Source organism: Enoplosus armatus, chromosome 2 (genome assembly GCF_043641665.1).
Source record: "Enoplosus armatus isolate fEnoArm2 chromosome 2, fEnoArm2.hap1, whole genome shotgun sequence".
Taxonomy (NCBI): Eukaryota; Metazoa; Chordata; class Actinopteri; order Centrarchiformes; family Enoplosidae; genus Enoplosus; species Enoplosus armatus.
The window spans coordinates 16,184,105-16,200,689 of NC_092181.1; the positions used below are offsets into that span (position 1 = coordinate 16,184,105).

At 42.3% G+C, this 16,585-nt stretch overlaps 1 protein-coding gene across 2 annotated transcripts in view; it reads right to left on the reverse strand.

The window, feature by feature from the left end:
• Window positions 1-16,585, reverse strand: part of dlc1 (DLC1 Rho GTPase activating protein) — a 75,950-nt gene that overhangs the window by 18,075 nt on the left and 41,290 nt on the right. Inside the window, exon 1 of one of the 2 annotated variants that reach the window (XM_070911868.1) lies at window positions 4,902-5,189. The exons of the other annotated variant lie outside the window; for it this stretch is intronic. Within the exon in view, the coding sequence (XP_070767969.1) occupies window positions 4,902-4,914 (13 nt within the window). The 5' untranslated portion in view covers window positions 4,915-5,189. Of the gene's footprint in view, window positions 1-4,901; window positions 5,190-16,585 lie in introns of those variants that run through there. 2 annotated transcript variants of the gene reach the window in all.

The following is a 16,585-nucleotide window of genomic DNA, read 5'->3' on the forward strand; positions in this document are numbered from 1 at the left end:
GACAAACCCACTAACAACAAGGTGTGACACGACCAAGACAGGGTCTCCCCTCTGCCACTGCAGGGGCCAGCACTCCTGAAGCAACCGCTGTGACACTAGCATGCACCCAAGTGTCAAATAACACATTAACAACTATGTTTTAACGCTATTTTATTTGACAAATGGGCCCTATTTTTGCTTGTGGATGTGAAATGGCATGTCTCAGAAGCTTTGTGTTTGGTGGGTGTGTTGAGCCTAGTATTTTTGGAGCGTAGTGAACCCAGAGGAACGTAGAAACCAAAGGGTAATTATACCAACATTCTTGAAAGCAAGCACTGCGTAGGGCTAGAGATTCTTGTGTTTGCTTGTGTATCCGTGTGTGCACATGCAAGTTTGTGTGTGTTTGCAAAGACCAACCTCATGTTTAAAGACAAACCACTCAAAAGACAGTAAAGCTATTGAAATGCAAATTAGACATACAAACACATGGTTAGAGTTCCACCCCCAAACCCCAAAAAGAGGACTATGGGATCCATTAAGTGCCTTTGGAGGGAAGCTATCCAGTGACACACCCCATTGGGCTAGAATGTGTGTCAAATCTACTTTACAGTGACATAATGTGGACCGTGCCTCGGAAACAAAATAATTCACCACGCAGATGGATAAAACTGAATAATATTTGTCACTGCACCTCATTGTGTCTCCATTCATTCACAGAGTGAAGCAAGGATATTTTTCTATCTTTTGTTTGGCTGCAGGAAGTGGACAGGGGCATGGGGGCATCTGGCACAAACAACCTAACAATAGAGTCGCGCACACATACAATTGTATGCATCTGGAATTAAAAAAAAGTTGGATCAACAAAGCCATAAAAGAGGTTTACAAGAATATCTCAAGCACTCCAGTCATAAAAATGTCATCCCACCCAAACCTTTAAATTTTTGTTTGCTTCGAACTGAGATTGAGATTCACGGGTCTATTTTATTTTTTGTCTTCCCTCACTGTCAAGGTTCAAGGTTTCTTTATTAGTACCATGTCCACCTCAATTCCTTAGCCCTCGCCAGGGAACTACCTCACTTCCTCTTCCTGCTTCCCTCACAGGAAGAGAGCCGAGCGGCGCTGCAGTGGCCGCCGACCACCCGGCTGTAAGGCCCTGCCTTCGTTTGTTCCTGGCCAGATAATAGGCGGGGAGGCAGCCAAGACAAACACTGGCTCCGGTGATTGTGTGTGCTTACCAAACGTCCTCATGGTTAAAGGCAGCTACAAAGCCACACTGGACAAATGTATGTCTTACAGTAAGCACTTAAATATGACAGCAAGAAATGTCAACCTCTGACTTATCCTCAAATAGAAAACTGAAGTTAGGAACTACCTTGATAATGATAGTGATATTTGTTCTACATGTGCCAATTTGGCTGAAGTACAACAGATTACAAATGGGAAAGGAGTCAGGCCAGCACCAGAGTTTCAAAGCTAACTACAGTACTGAAAATAATACTAAATATGCTACAGTTGAGCCCACATTTCCTTTTGTGCAGTAATTTCTGGATATTTAGATACATTTTTTTCATAGTAACAACTGTTAGGAATGAAAGCAAATGCAGATAAATGTAGTTATGCTAAAATACACTCCAGTCCACAAGAACTTTGTCAGCCTTTTGTCATCTTGACCCTGAAGACTGCTACAAGCAACATAAGGTATCATCAGCATGTAATTCCCTGACTGCAAAAGGTAACCTCTGCCCCCTTAACCAAACCTTTCTCCTGTTTGGTCTTCTTATCACCATCACTGGTTGCAGAGACAAACAAACAACTGGATAGGTTAATAAATGAGTACAGCCTAGACCACAACTTCTGGTCCTGCTGCCACACAGGATGTCTGAAACATGTCCGTCAGGTTGGACAGAGAGACAGATGGATATGTGACTAAAACTGAACTAGCCTCATAAGGAGAAGTTACCTGGAATAAATGTTAAATGTTGTTCTGTGAGAATTTAGACCAATTTTAAACTGAACGTATTACTTTGTGGACAGAAATGCAGTCAAATCCTCTCAGCTGGAACGAAAAAAGTAAAAGCCACACATTAGTTCTGGCTGATGTGAATGAGCAAAAACAACACAGTGAGATACACTCCTTCTCAGTGGGAGAAAAAAGATGAGAGCGATTATCAGCAGATAACATGACTAATAAGAGCAAAGCCGAAGCTAATAGAGATTTCATATGGATCACAAGTGGCTTTTCTCCTGGAATGTGGCCAAAGCTGAACTGGTGAGCGGCCGGTCAGGGTTAAGCTTCACCCACTGCCCAGTGGTATTGACTTCTAAAATTATCCATCATAGTCTTTTCTTTGCTTTCCTTTTCCCTGCTCTCACCCTTACCTCCTCTGCACTCTCTGCTTATTTCAACTCCGTTCAGCCCTTCTCTTCTCTCCTTTCCTGTGGCAGGAAATTCTCACAATTGCCGGCCAAAGTTACCCTCCATCGCAGGAGACAGCAGGGTCTGGCTTGGCCGAGTCTGAATGCTCAGCTCCAGTGGGAGTTTGTCCGCAGCTAGCAAACAAAGGATGCTGCTCCCCACCTCAAAGGCTCTGCTACATACACGGCAAACTGGAGGTCAAGAGTCTGAATACAGTTATCACCGGGGCTGGGTCTTTGAAGTTGGCAGATAGATAAGAATGCTTGACTAACTGAATTGAGGTGGCTTATCTAGAATTACCCGATCATCGCTGGGTCTCAAAGTGCCGACTGTAAAACAACCCAAAAGGCAGGCAGAGGGTTTTTATCAACTCTTGAGTGGGTCACTCTTAAGGAGCTGCAAAGTGGGTCTAGACAGGTGATGTGATAAACCAGGCCAGACTCTGTGGCTCAGCAGTAATCTACAACAAGCAAAGCCAGGAACCTGGATGCTGCCAGTGTTTGTCCTTCACCTCAACGGTGACAAGGACAAACTCCTCGTGTGCTCATGAACTTGAAGAGCATGGTTCTGATTGATTCATGATCTGACACTTTGTTAAGCTATTTCATGAATGATTGCAATGTCCTCAACAGCTTGAATCGGTATAGTAGCATCAGGACAACTGGAGACAACAGTTAACGTGACCAATGTAAAATCCATCCAGTGCCTCTACTGGAATGCAAAGATGGCCGATAACAGATTTTCTTCCTGATGGGTATTAGGTTTTGTGATCCCACGGTTGAGACAGCTGGCGTTCCCTGAGAAGGTCTGGCTGTTAGCAAAGTGAGACGATGCCAGGAATATCACCATCTGGCTGGCCTCAAGCTATGCCCCGTTGACACACACGAAAGAATAATGAGGTTACTGCCATGGTCCGTTCCAGTTATCTACCACCAGCCGGGGCAGGCACGAATGCACGGACACATACGCATGCAAACACACAGCTGGCCCAGATGGATCATCGCAGAGCTAACCCCAAAGGCCCCTGTGCTCCCTGGCGAAAGATTTACGCTCACACAGGGGGCCCTATCAGGTGACCAGGCACATTCAAAGCCTCTGATAAGCTTTCCACCAGCCAGATGACTGCCTACCTGCCGGGTTACCCCCCCTTGATAACTATCAATTCATTAACAGATCCCAGGACTGCCCCAGTACCTTCAGCAGAAGGAAGGTAAGAGCAAAAATGAACATATGTGTCTCCTCACAGGACATGAAGAAACAGAGTGCCAGCTGGATGTAAATCTTTCAGATAAGGCCCCAGCTCACTTCCTGTTTCACAAAGAGTGCCGATGAAGTGTGTTTCCTTTATTTGCTCTTCTCCCACCACAACCACCAACTAAACTGCTAAACCATCTGGTCAAATCAATACATATATTAAGAAATTACAAAATAAAGAGACATGCAGTAGGAGAAAGAGTGAGTACAAAAAACAGTGGCTCCTAGTATTTGTGTGACTGGACTTCTTCTCCGTTACGAAGAACCACCAATCAAAGGTGTGTGTCATATAGAGTACTTACTGTAGGTAATGTTCATTCAGCTTGCATCATGATGTCTCTGTGTGTGTGTCTTTGAGCAGTGTCTTAATGGTTACATGGCTCAACTGAACCTCCTGTGCTCATATCTGTTCCAGGCATAAGGTAGCTGATAAGGAGCCATGTGTTGGAACAAACAGTTGAAACAGTTGAGAGGAAGGGCCGAAGCCCACAAATCAAGTTAAGCCTGCCAGCACAGGACAGAAAACGGCATTTTGTACAGCCACAAGACATCAACCCTCAAACCCCCCCCCCCCCCCCCCCCCCCCCTTAGCAAAAGGTCGGTAGTCCGGCAAATGGCAAAGGCACTTAAACAAACTGGAGGTACTGAGATGGCAGAAATGTCGCGGGCTGGTACGATAACTTCTGATAATCTTTAAAGACACTAAATACGATTTAGGCTGAACATTCCAGTTCACGACTTTGTTTCCACAACACAGATCAAAGTTTGGTCCTATTCAAACCGTGGAGTGTGTGCCAGCCTCCCTTTGACTGTGCGCGTAAAAGGGGGGATTTTAAAGAAGGATGTGCATTAAGTCAGAAATGCGTACTCCCTAAGGTCGTGCGTAATTTGCGAAAACCTACAGGTATACGAAACCTGGGGGGTTTCAGTGAGTTGAGAACAGGAGTGAGGACATTGGAGACGCGGAGTTATGCGCAAAGCGAGGAGATTTCTTATCTGACAGCCCGCAGCGTTGAGACTGTGAGACGACTTAAAGTTCTACTTCCAAGCAAACCTTCAGAGTCTTAAACAGTAAAAGTATGCCTAACTAAAAATAAGAACATTATAGACAAATTACGCCTACAGGCAAGCCATGTTGCTCCCATGGATAAACAGGAAACCGCTTGAATGTATGGACACATTTTACTTTAAATAGAAAACCATCAAACATAATTTCCAAACACTTAACGTAATCATTGTGGGATCGACTTACGTGTTAATATCATGTTTTAATGTCTCGGTCTCGACCAGCCTCAGCATAAAACCAAACTCCCGGCTGCGCCCCGGCAGGCTGCGACTGTCCGGTCAGGTCTACTCCGCCGTTAAGGCGAAGCCCGCATGATAAATCCAATGCAAAGAAAACTCAAACTACACAGCCGGTCGCAAATGTCCTCTGATCGTTGCGCGAGACAGTAAATCCATGGTTATGATTTTGTTTTGGCTGCGATAAACAGAATCCCGCAATCTTCAAATCCTTCCAACACTGCGAGTCCCTGGCTGAAGCGGACCCCAGCAGGAATGTGAATGGAGAGTTGTGTGATTCAAGCTTTAGGAATGGGCAACTCTGCCGTGGCTCCACCCCCCCCCCACCCGCTCCGCTGCTCCCCACCTGATAAGGAGCTGGAGACACACAGATCCACGCAGAGCAACCTCAACAGGTCATGATGTGTAGGGAAGAAGTTTATAACGACTCTCTGTAATAACAGTGTGTCAAAACGCACTAATCATGACAACAAAACGGCTTTTTTTTTATTTCTAGTCTGCACTTCATCTACTAACCTCTGCTTATCTTGTTCTTCTTTTTGTTGTGTTTTCATCATCTGAGTTTACCTGTTCTTAAAACTGTGCTTTACAAATGTCACCCACATAAAATCGAAAGGGATTAACTGGGCTCACCAGGGTTCCCGTCTATTCATTTCAGCTCCTGCCTCGTCTGAGCCTCAGCCGCCTCTCTTAATAGGCAGCAATTGACTCGGAGGTTGGTACCCAGTTTGCATATCATTAGAAAATACTGGAGACAACTGAGAGACACTCCTTTGTGAGGCGAGATTAGTCAGAAAAGCGCAAGTGGTGCAGTGAAAAGGGAACAGTTGCAGGTATGGTAATGCCTTTGGTCCTTCCCCTGTGCGTCCATGGCGCACAGGACGCACGCACACCACCTCAGGCTGACTCGACAATAACAAGACATTTAGTCCTGAGTGCAGGGCAGATTTTGGGAAGTCTTTATGATGTTAACACTTTGATAGCATCTAAAAAGAATAATTATTATAATTACTAATTAGTGTAACAATGGGATCAATCTAAAATTTGATTTCTTGACACCCTGAGGGTATACTAGTTTATATTAAAATGGAATTTATGTCTTTTTTTTTTCATCCAGAATAAAAGTAGTGCCTTTTGTCAACTGTATAATTTACATTCCATGTCTCAGCGTTGATATTTTTCAGATTAAAATGGATTTGTGTGCCTGTGTGGGGAAGGTTCACACATACTAATTTGTGATTAGTCTATTTCAAAACAGGTGGTAGAGTTGTCCATTTTTTCCCTCTTCTCTTCTATCCTCAGGGACTTTTCATCCACAGTTTTCCAAGAACTCCTCAGCGACGTCAGCGCTTGGCATCGGCCAGCTCTGTGTTATTGCTATGGTAACACACAGGCGCTGAGATGGTGCAAAAAAGGGAAGGCCAGATGTGTCACCATGTGGCAGGGAAATACATGTAAATCCAAAGCTTGGACTGCGAGGGGGGAAAGGATGATGCAGAAAATCCTGGCTAACTGTGCAGTCTGTTGGCTGCCATACTAGTCCCAGCTGACTGAGGAGTCACAAGTGATTCACCCGAAAGAGATCCTGCCAGCTATTAAAGTGAGCAAAATCATGAGTCTATACAGCATAGGCATTCATAAGAGGGTGTGACAATCATTTCAACTCTGTAAAACCTGATTAAATACAATTGATTTTCACTTGCTTTATATCTGTAATTGGCGTTGACAGTACTTTTTACGCAGCACTACAAAATAAGTATATTTGGATATCGGTTATTGGAGTTTAATAACTGCTTTGTCAAAAAGGTTGAACAGAGACATAGACCTCTTTGGTTTGTGTAATTGACTCCAAACATAAGTAACTTAATTCATACTCAACATACTGTACATTTCTTTGTCTGTGGGTGACTGGCAATATGTTTACTGGGATATATATATATATATATATATATGTGTATATATCGTCATGCATAGCCCATATAACATATAAAACAAGAAATATTTCCTTATGTGGTGCAATAACAATGACAATTTATGGTAATTTCCTTATTGTTGTCAGCTCTGTATTTGAAGTGAAAAAAATCGTTGATTTTGCAGTTATTATTATTTCAACACATACAGCATTGGGGTCTGTGGGAACCCAAACAGAAGTAAAGCCAATGTCAACAAAACACAAGGGTTAACACAAGCAGCTTTACAAAAACTTCGAAAAATCTAGAAAAGTTTCCTGATTTTGATCAAGAAATATTCCAATAAAGATTAAGTCAACAATAAAATAAATATGACAAGTGTTCAATATCAACTTTCATTACTTGACAGTTTCAGTATTAAAAAAGTGTTGAGTTTCTTGAGTTTCACTACCCATAAACATATCCAGTTAAAGCATAAGCATTATGTCATCAGATCAGCACTAATATCAGTGCATAAATATCAAATAATATGTCAACGGAAAACGTGATCTTATGAGTTTATAAAACTGAGGAAAACCTCTTGTGATTTTTATCCTAAATCTGTAACCTGACGGGAGGGTGAAAGATAATTATGGTCTGTTAGTGTGTGTGTGTGAGTAAGAGAGAGAGAGAGAGAGAGAGAGAGAGAGAGAGAGAGAGAGAGAGGGAGGAAGGAGAGATGAAGAGAGATTACCAAACAAGGCCAAATCCCCGCGCCACAAACCCCGACCACCCAGAGGCTGCGCCCAAAACCCCAACCCAAAGCTACCCTCGACTGAGGTGGGTCAACAACCCTGCACAGAGTTGATGGGGTTTTCGCTCTCAAGTTGTTTTGTGGTGAAAAATACACAATATCGCCCGCGATTGTTGATGACTGTGTGTGGTAAAGTGTGAGAGACCAGACAAGCAGACTGCCGCTGCTGCCAGTTGCTCTGGGGCAAATGAGTGTCTCTTTTTAGAACGTCTACAATTTTCATTCATCAAAGCTCGCCAGCGTCAGGCGCTTGTTTGGCTTATGATTCAGATACAGATCAAATGCACACGAGTATAATGAGGGCTTTGGACAATAGAGAGGAAATGAGAAGATGTATCAGTGTTACGGCAGGCAGACACATGGGATTAAGCCTGCATTAAATGTAACTTTTCCCTAGAAAGGGAATAAAAATAAACACTTTTACCATAAAGGCATATCATAAGGGAAGTTTCAGTGGATTATCTCGTGATTCATAGTACATTTTACTCATGTCTCAAGCTGTTCTTAATTATCACTTCTATTTTGAAACAAAAAAAAAGTCCAGGTGTAAAAACCAAATAAACCACAGACATTTGATTAAAATTGGCCTTGTGCGCCCCGTCAGCTTGTTGCTGCTGGGTTGTTGGGTGAAGCTACTGTTGTAGGTTGTAAACTTTACAGTGTCACCTCTGACCCTGAGACGCAGAGGGAGGGGCTGGATGAGGAAAATGGAGAAAGTGAGCATGAAAAATAATAAAAGATGTTACTGAGACAGAGATAGACATAAATAAAGAGACAATGGGAAGATAAAAAAGACAAAAGGACAAACACAAAAACAGAAAAGTGAGAGAAAGATGAAAGACTTTCCCCCGCCATGGAGAGCCCTCCTCTGGGCTCGCCTTGGGGTTTATGCTCCCCTCTTCTACCATTCCTAACCCCAAACAGCAGGGCCAGGTGAGGGTCAGCGGACGGACGTGTCAGTCCAACACACACAAACACCCAAGGCCGTGTCAACAAAGACTCACAAAAGAGATAACCAAATTCTGGGATGCAAAGGTCATAGTGGCCATACTGAAATAGAGATGAACATGTTAGGTGTGTGTGTGTGTGTGTAAGTGTCTGAAGGGCTGTAATCTCATAACAAGGCCGTAAAGATGCTTGTCACAGTCAATGGGTAGGTCATAAAGTAATCAAAAACAGAGAAGAATGGGGTGTTTATGTATTTACTACAATGCTACTTGTGTGTGATTTTGTTTTATTCAGAGGCAAGGTACTGCTACTGTCCTTGAATCTTGAATATAAATGCCTCCAATGACAAGCGTGTGTCCTCTGTCTTTCGCTGTTTGAGATAATGAGTTTAGCTGCCGTGTGTGTGAGAGAGAGAGAGAGCGCGACAGAGAGGGTGAGCGAGACAGAGGAGGGAGGGAAATAATCTTTTCATAACAGGAATCTCCAGAAATAGCTCATCCATGGACTTGGGGATCAGCCCAATAAGACACTGATTAGAGAGAGAGAGAGAGAGAGACAGAGAGAGAGAGAGCATGTGCTTCCATACATACAATGGCGAAGAGGAAGTGTAGGGAGACAGAGGCTTGGGCCAGCACACACACAAACACACACACAAACAAAGGAAGTGTGAAGCAGACAGCGGACCAAATGCCTCGCCGACACCCTCTCCGGGCTTTGATGGACTGACCGCGATCACAATAGAGGCAGGAGGCTGACACACACACACTGACACAAACAATGGATCGGTGTTGTACTACCATGTATTTTTCAACCAGGTGGTGGGGTTCAAAAAAACAAAAGCTTTGTGTTGGACCGTCCATTTATCAGTGAGGTTTTACTTATCCAGCCACAGCAGTTAAGGGTCTATTTAGATTATGGCACAAGTACAAAAAGTCTCTACCGAAAGACTGCTTCAAGTTTCACAATCAGTGAAGCTAAGCTAGGTTTAAGTTAGCCTGGATAATGGCCTCCTCTTCAAAACAAGATTGATTATAATACAGACATTTTCCTTTAGAAAACACCAAAGAACATCATTAATTGTATCAGCCAGACAAATTCAATTGCAGATGCTGAATATCAGTACAGATGCTATTGTGCTATTTGAGCAACGCATGTTAAGTGATCTCACTGTACACCAAACTCTCATGAATACACACATATTCACACACAGTCAACACATACACATAGTATGAGTGCTCACTGGCTCATTAGCCTTTTACTACATGATCAGGGAGCCGGAAAGTGGGCTGCAAAAAAACAGTCCTGCGTGTGAAGTCTGCAACACATGTTCCAGTCTTCTTGCTAAAGGCTTCTACCTGGAAGTTTATTGTTTCATCTTTATTTGGATCCATATTAGGTGTTACCAAGGCAACGAGTAGTCTTCCTTGAGCCCTTTTAGAGCACATAGAAGAAGATACAGCAAAACACATGGAGACTGGGTTTTAGATACTAGGTAGTAGTATGTAAAACCCAACCCAGGATCTGAGCCAGACTGGGCCCAACTGCATTGCCGTAGGTCTTAGGCCTGTGTGTCAATATGTCTAGTACAGAGTTGATCTGCGTGGGACTCGCTATCAACCCTGATCATGTGGTGCGTCATAATCATTAAAGGAGGAAATACGTTTTTGTGACGGGAACTATAAGTGGCCAGAATCAGCTGAAAAGGTCATTGTTTTTTGGACTCAGTTGACGGTAAATCTTTGAGCACGACTGACATCTTAAAGGAGTTAAATCACTGTTTCCCTGTAAAGCACTACCATATGTGGCTTCTGCTCAACCTTACCTTCCAGACAATGGCAGAGAGAATTATTGGCCAATAGTAATGTGTAAATGCTAAAGCAAACAGTGTGTAAGTTAACATACACACACACACACACACACACACACACTTAAACACACACAGAGTTAAATACACACATGTGCAAGGAAAGGCACTTTTAGATACTCAGTTGTCTTTTAGTCCACACATGTCCTAATCAAGATAAAAAAAAAGCCAGAAAAAGAACACACACACAGCTCCAGATTATTGCTCATATTTTTCATATTAGTCATGCATGGGGAAAGCAGATTAGCGATGGTTTGCTTTCGGGTGTGAGAGGGATGGCAGAGGAAGAGGCAGAACCAGAGGGAAATTGTTTTGGAAAAAGACAGAGAGGTATTAAGAAAAGAATGAGCTGACATTAAAAGTTACATTCAGAGGATGAACAAAGAAAAAAACAGAGTAAAACAGGTTGGGAGTAAGGGTCATACATGTCCAATAAAGTTGGTGAGATGAGATTGTAAAAAAAAAATAGCAGAAAGCAAATATTGAAAGGAGACACAACGAACAATAGAAGCTGATGTCGGGTGTTACAGGTAACATGTCAAGTAAGTGGATTCCGACTTAAAAGTGCTGTAAAAACTGCCATGGTTTTTCTGCATAACGCTGGTTAATTATTGCCATTAATCTCACTGCTAAGACTCAAAAACAACATTTTATGGTAAAGTGCAGATGTTACTGGCCTAAAGTGAATGAACCAAGCTGGTTTGATTTATTTCTACAGGCTCTAACACTGGAGAAATGGCATTTCAACACATAAGGAGTTACTGTGTGTGACCACATTTTCTAAGAATTACAAGAGGTGGAGGTCTGCTTGGGAAACCCACTGAATACTTGGGGAGTGGTTAATGATGCCAACCATATGGCTGTGAAACGAACACACAGCAACATTTTGAGCTGTGCCGCAACGCCTGGAAACTTCCAGAATTCCTATTCCAAACCAAGTGAGGTATAATAATGACTGTTTGGAATAATTTTGTGCTCCACAGTGCGCAGTTTTCCAACCTGAACATGTAGGTTCATCAACCACGTCAAAATAATTCAAACAAGAGCATGTCTTATTCATCCCATATGACTTTAGCACCAAAGTACTGTTCCTCGTAAAAGATGTTTTTATTTTTTCTGCCCGCCAAACTTTCCCGCCCTAAGCCTTTGCTTTCCATATTAGTGCTCCCTCTATTGCCTGGGAGATTCAAAATGAAACATTTAGCAAATTCTCAAATAGCAATTGGTCAGTTCAAATTTCTTGACCCCATCTATACATTTGAACATCTACAAATCTATGTGCTGATGAAGATCATGTGATATGATCAAAAGCAGCTATTAAATGGACCTCAAGGTACAGTAAGACTGTTTTTTCCACAACATCTTCCCTCGTTTGATGACGACCACATGCATCCCAATGGGCTGGAGACTGGATTTTGCCTCATTAAAGCATTGGCAAGTTTAAAATAATTATTCTTGGACATAAATATAATGACTGCGTTCCCTAAGAATGTAATGTCTGTTGATATCGTCTGACATCATGATGAATTGTTCTGGATAGAGGCAGACTTGGCATACGACTGGAGGAGTTGGCATTTGTGTAATGGGTGCCAACTACCTCTCAGCAGCAATGAATCATGGGGTCTTGGGTGCAAGATTTAAATTGCTTGAGCCCTGCAGCGATATTGTGGAGGGTTAAGTGTGTATGAATGGGGAACAGGGTGGGAGTGGATGGATGTTGGATGTGCCAAGGAGATGGGAGAAAAAATTGGTGCACGTGTGTGTGTTTGTGGATGCATGCCTGGTTTTTCTGTTTGTGTGAGTGGTATGTTATTATCTTTTAAATATATGCCTGGGCGTCCTGCAAATGCACGCCCATACGGAGGTGTCCAATAACACCTTTGACAATAGAAAGTGCAGAACTCTCTTCCCTTTTCTATTTTCTTTCCTGTTTGACTTTTGTCATGGAGTCCTGAACAAGTGGAGCGAAGACCAAATTCCAAAGTACCATATGTCCATTCCGCTCTGTGCAGAATCAGCCAGTGAGTAACGCAGGAAGTTGACGCTTTAGTCTTCACTGCCCCGACCCGTGACCTCCTTTGAACCCTGACCTCTAGCGAGCCACGTGACAAGCCATGCAGACATCTCGGCTGTCATGACAAACACAAACCAGGTTCAGCCGGGAGATTATCACTGATCCAGAGAATCTTTTGCCAAAGTGCACCGAGTAGGTTTGAATTTCAGTGATTTTTTCCAGTTCCCAGCTCCTGTGTCTTGTGTCATTTATGAGAAGATAAGATGAGAGAGAGTGCTACCTCACATCAAAGAGAGATGGGATAAAGGACAGACACACCATGACAAACCCTATACCAAAACCAAAAAAATGACATTGCCAAGGTGAAAAATCTTGTCACTTAAAATCTACTTGTGAAGACGTAAAACATATATTTCTATCTCGATCTGTTTCATTAGTTTTATGTCTGATTCATTGCTGACCTCTGGTATATCTTACTGAACATTTCTGGACACAGAAATTATGACTGAACAGGATCCATTTGGTAGTTTTGTCTCTTGGGTCCATAGCAATCTCACACACAGCATTTGTACACACCTATGCAGTGTGTGTAGGCCTGAGACACACTTTACTATGTTATATGCCTCAGGAAATTTGCATATTGACAAAAATACCCAGTGCTGGTGTACATCCAATGAATGCTGGTCTTCTCTTCCTCCAAGTAAAACACTTGAGATTCAACTGCTTTTTTCATCTCTCATTTTGCTTTGAGTGAAGGTACTTTTCTGCCCTTCAGCTCTGGACTGACAAATTACAGCAGGAAGGCAGACATCAGCCGGTGGATATTAACTCATTCCTCATGTGACAACCTTGACCTGCTAAACTAGACATGGACATGAGACTCACAAGAAAAATGCCTTGCACATGCAGGACTCAAGGAGATTAGGGCAGAAATAGCTTTTTGAGTGTGCCTGAGCAAACCTACGTATGTACATGAGTTTATTTGCATGCTTGACATATTTTTAAGGTAGCCTTGTGTAAGCATTGACCAACAACGAAGGTTTTTGACATGATTATGAAGGACCTTACTTCAGTTGGAAAAACTAAATGTTTGTCTTTATGCATAGTTGACCCAAATCCACTGCACTAGAATCTAAGGAATCTGGTGTATTAAGCCAAATACAAATAAACAGAAGGAAGCTAGTGTATGTGTTTAGCTGTGGAGAAGGCAGCACCCCTGTAGGTATGCAGTGGACAGAAACTTGTTATGAATGGACAGTGATAACTAGGACTCAGGCTTGAGCACTTTAATGGCCAAATAAAATGACTGATTAGGTATTTGAAATATTTATTAGTTTTGTGGATCAATTCTGTTTTTGATAGAATGTCCTCAGTTTTATTCTCTGAGTTTCCTTCTTAAGCATCAATAATAGTAGTATATATCCTTAAATGCTTAATGTCTGAGTCTCTCTTTTCTCTGGTCACTTAAATACACTTTAACACTTTATGTGATTAACCCTTGTGCACTGAACCCCCATCTACCCACTCTTTCACTCTCTGTCCTACACATAGACACAGTTGGTTTATTTACTTTAGAGCTAATGGACAGCACTGATGTGTTTGAGGGTGGGGACTTTGCGTGATGAACAGGAGCCTCAGTCAGACCTGTGATACCCCCCCTCATCCCTCTGCTTCTCATCGGTCCCTGGGGGATGATAGCTCAACTCCTGAGTAACGAGGGGGACTAATACTGTCCAGCTGGAGGTTGGCAGCAATGACAGAACCTCCATATGCCCAACAGATTGGGCTCTGGCTCTCATGCTGACCCTTCTCTATTTACTCGGTCCCCCCATCTTTCCAAGAGCGAAGGAATAGGAGTGGGCAGGAAACTTGAAACAGGGATACTGGAGAGACACGAGCAGAAATGCAGGAAAATACTATGGGTAACATTGTCATCAAAGGTGTAATGGTTCAAATCAACATGGGAGATTCATGAGAATAACATATTATGTTAGTAGTAGGTGTGATGAAAAGCAATGGACCAGACCACCATAACGTTGAATTGCCTTGGTAGTAGCTGTGATGAAGACTAAGATATTCTACTTATTAGTACTTAACACAAAGTACAGCTGAGGCTGAGTTAAATATAAGTTAAAATAATGGAGAAACTAAAATTTTGACGTGATGGTGGCGTTGGATGAAAAGCTAAGAAAGCACCAAAGTAATTTCAACTCATCCTGTCCCAAGGCTCTGTACTTTTCATGACACATTTCATGACATGCAATAGCCAAGTCATATCATGTTGAGACATTTCACTCAAAACCACAAATGTAAAGCTCATGGTGGCGTTGGAAAAAGTCATTAGGATTCATCCTTTGGGCAGCATGAACACCTGTATCAAATTTCATTCAAGTATTTTACAAAAAAACTAAAATGTAAACATCATGGTAGTAATAATAAAATTCAGGGGTTCACAACTGCAAAAAAAATTACAAAAAGGAAAAAGCTGTGATTCCTTCATTTAAATTGCAAAACCGTGTGCATAAAATCACATGATGCTATTGCAAGTCACAAGCAACTGTAATTTTTGCAAACAATGATCTCTGTTTTCTCAGAGGACAGCAGAGTGTTTCTAATACTTTTATTGAGATGGTATGTGCACAGAGAGATGAAACCACATCATTGTCTGAAGAAAAAAATGTTTCAGGCATTGAAACCATAAAAAACAAGACAAAATCCCCCTTTGCTTCCTCGCTTTTAGTGCTAATGGCTTTAAGGCAATGAGGCAAGCAAAGGACAAGCAAATAAAGAAAAGGGGACGCTGGGTTACTGTGTTCTGGCTTTATTCACCCGCAGGTTTTGAACTCGATCCTCAAAACTGTCATGCTCATGATGCTTCAGACAGCCAGGCTTTTCTAGCTCACGTTTCAGTGCATACGTATTAGTAAGAGCCACTCAAGTGATTCACATGACAGCTATATTGACCCTGCAGAAAGACAGGCAAAGAGAAAAAAAACCCCAATGTGTTTACCATTCATTATGTTTCAAATGAATGCTATCTGAAAAAGGACAGACGCACACACAGGAACCTCTGTTAGAAAAAAAAGGTCCAACGTCACCTCAGGCAAAATCAAACAAACATTAATTTTCACAACATTCCCAGAATTCCTAGTTTAGAACATTACGGACCTGCTGCTTTGTTTCAGAATAAAATAATGAAAAATATTGTGTTCAAGAGAACAGATGGCAACTTTGTGACCTGTTAGGGCATTTAGTCCAAGAAATGCTGGACGCACATTATGTTCACTGACCCTGACCTCAACCACACACACACAAAAGACATTAAGTTGTCAAAGTGTTACTTACCCAACATGCTAATGCTAAGCGCTCCACTGCTCGTATTATTAACAGCTGTAAGGAGTTAAAGTGGAGGTCAGCCTGGACACAGAAGGTGACAACACTCAGCCAGTGGCCTTGTGTTCACCCATTCATGGTGGCAAAGGGTTATGATCCCTGAGGTCACTTGCAACACCTCTCGATCAGAGTGAGAAACGGACATTGAGCGTTCAGTCTAAAGAGATTATGTTGAAGATCCTTGGAGGTCTCCATTGGGATGAGCAGGGAACAAGACACACAGTGAAGTTTGGCCACTGAATGTCAGCACTACACCAGCAACTCATCTCATGACTCTTTAAAATAGGAAACAAACAACAAGTTGCTACAGAAACAGACTGTATATCTGTGCCTTTACAGTACTGGATCAATTTGATGGCATTTGATGGTAGTCCAGAACACAACTTGTGATGGCTCACAATGTTGCTTTTCCTTTGAGATTCTTAGAAAAGGCTTTTAAAAAGGACCAGCAGGGGCCCGAAGGCATCCACAACGTCTTCCTCAGAAGCTTGCCAGAACAGTTGAAACATTTTTCTTGGTCTGTTCACAGCTCCAGACCTCTAACTAAATTCTTACTGATGATCAGACAATTCTTGGAATGACGCACATTTCGGTAACTACCTCACCTAATAGCAACGGCCACAACTGAATTTTAAGACAACTGGAAGCCATAACCATAACATTTACAACATTCTCTATCAGATCTAACAAATGCCTGGAGGACAGTGTAGGT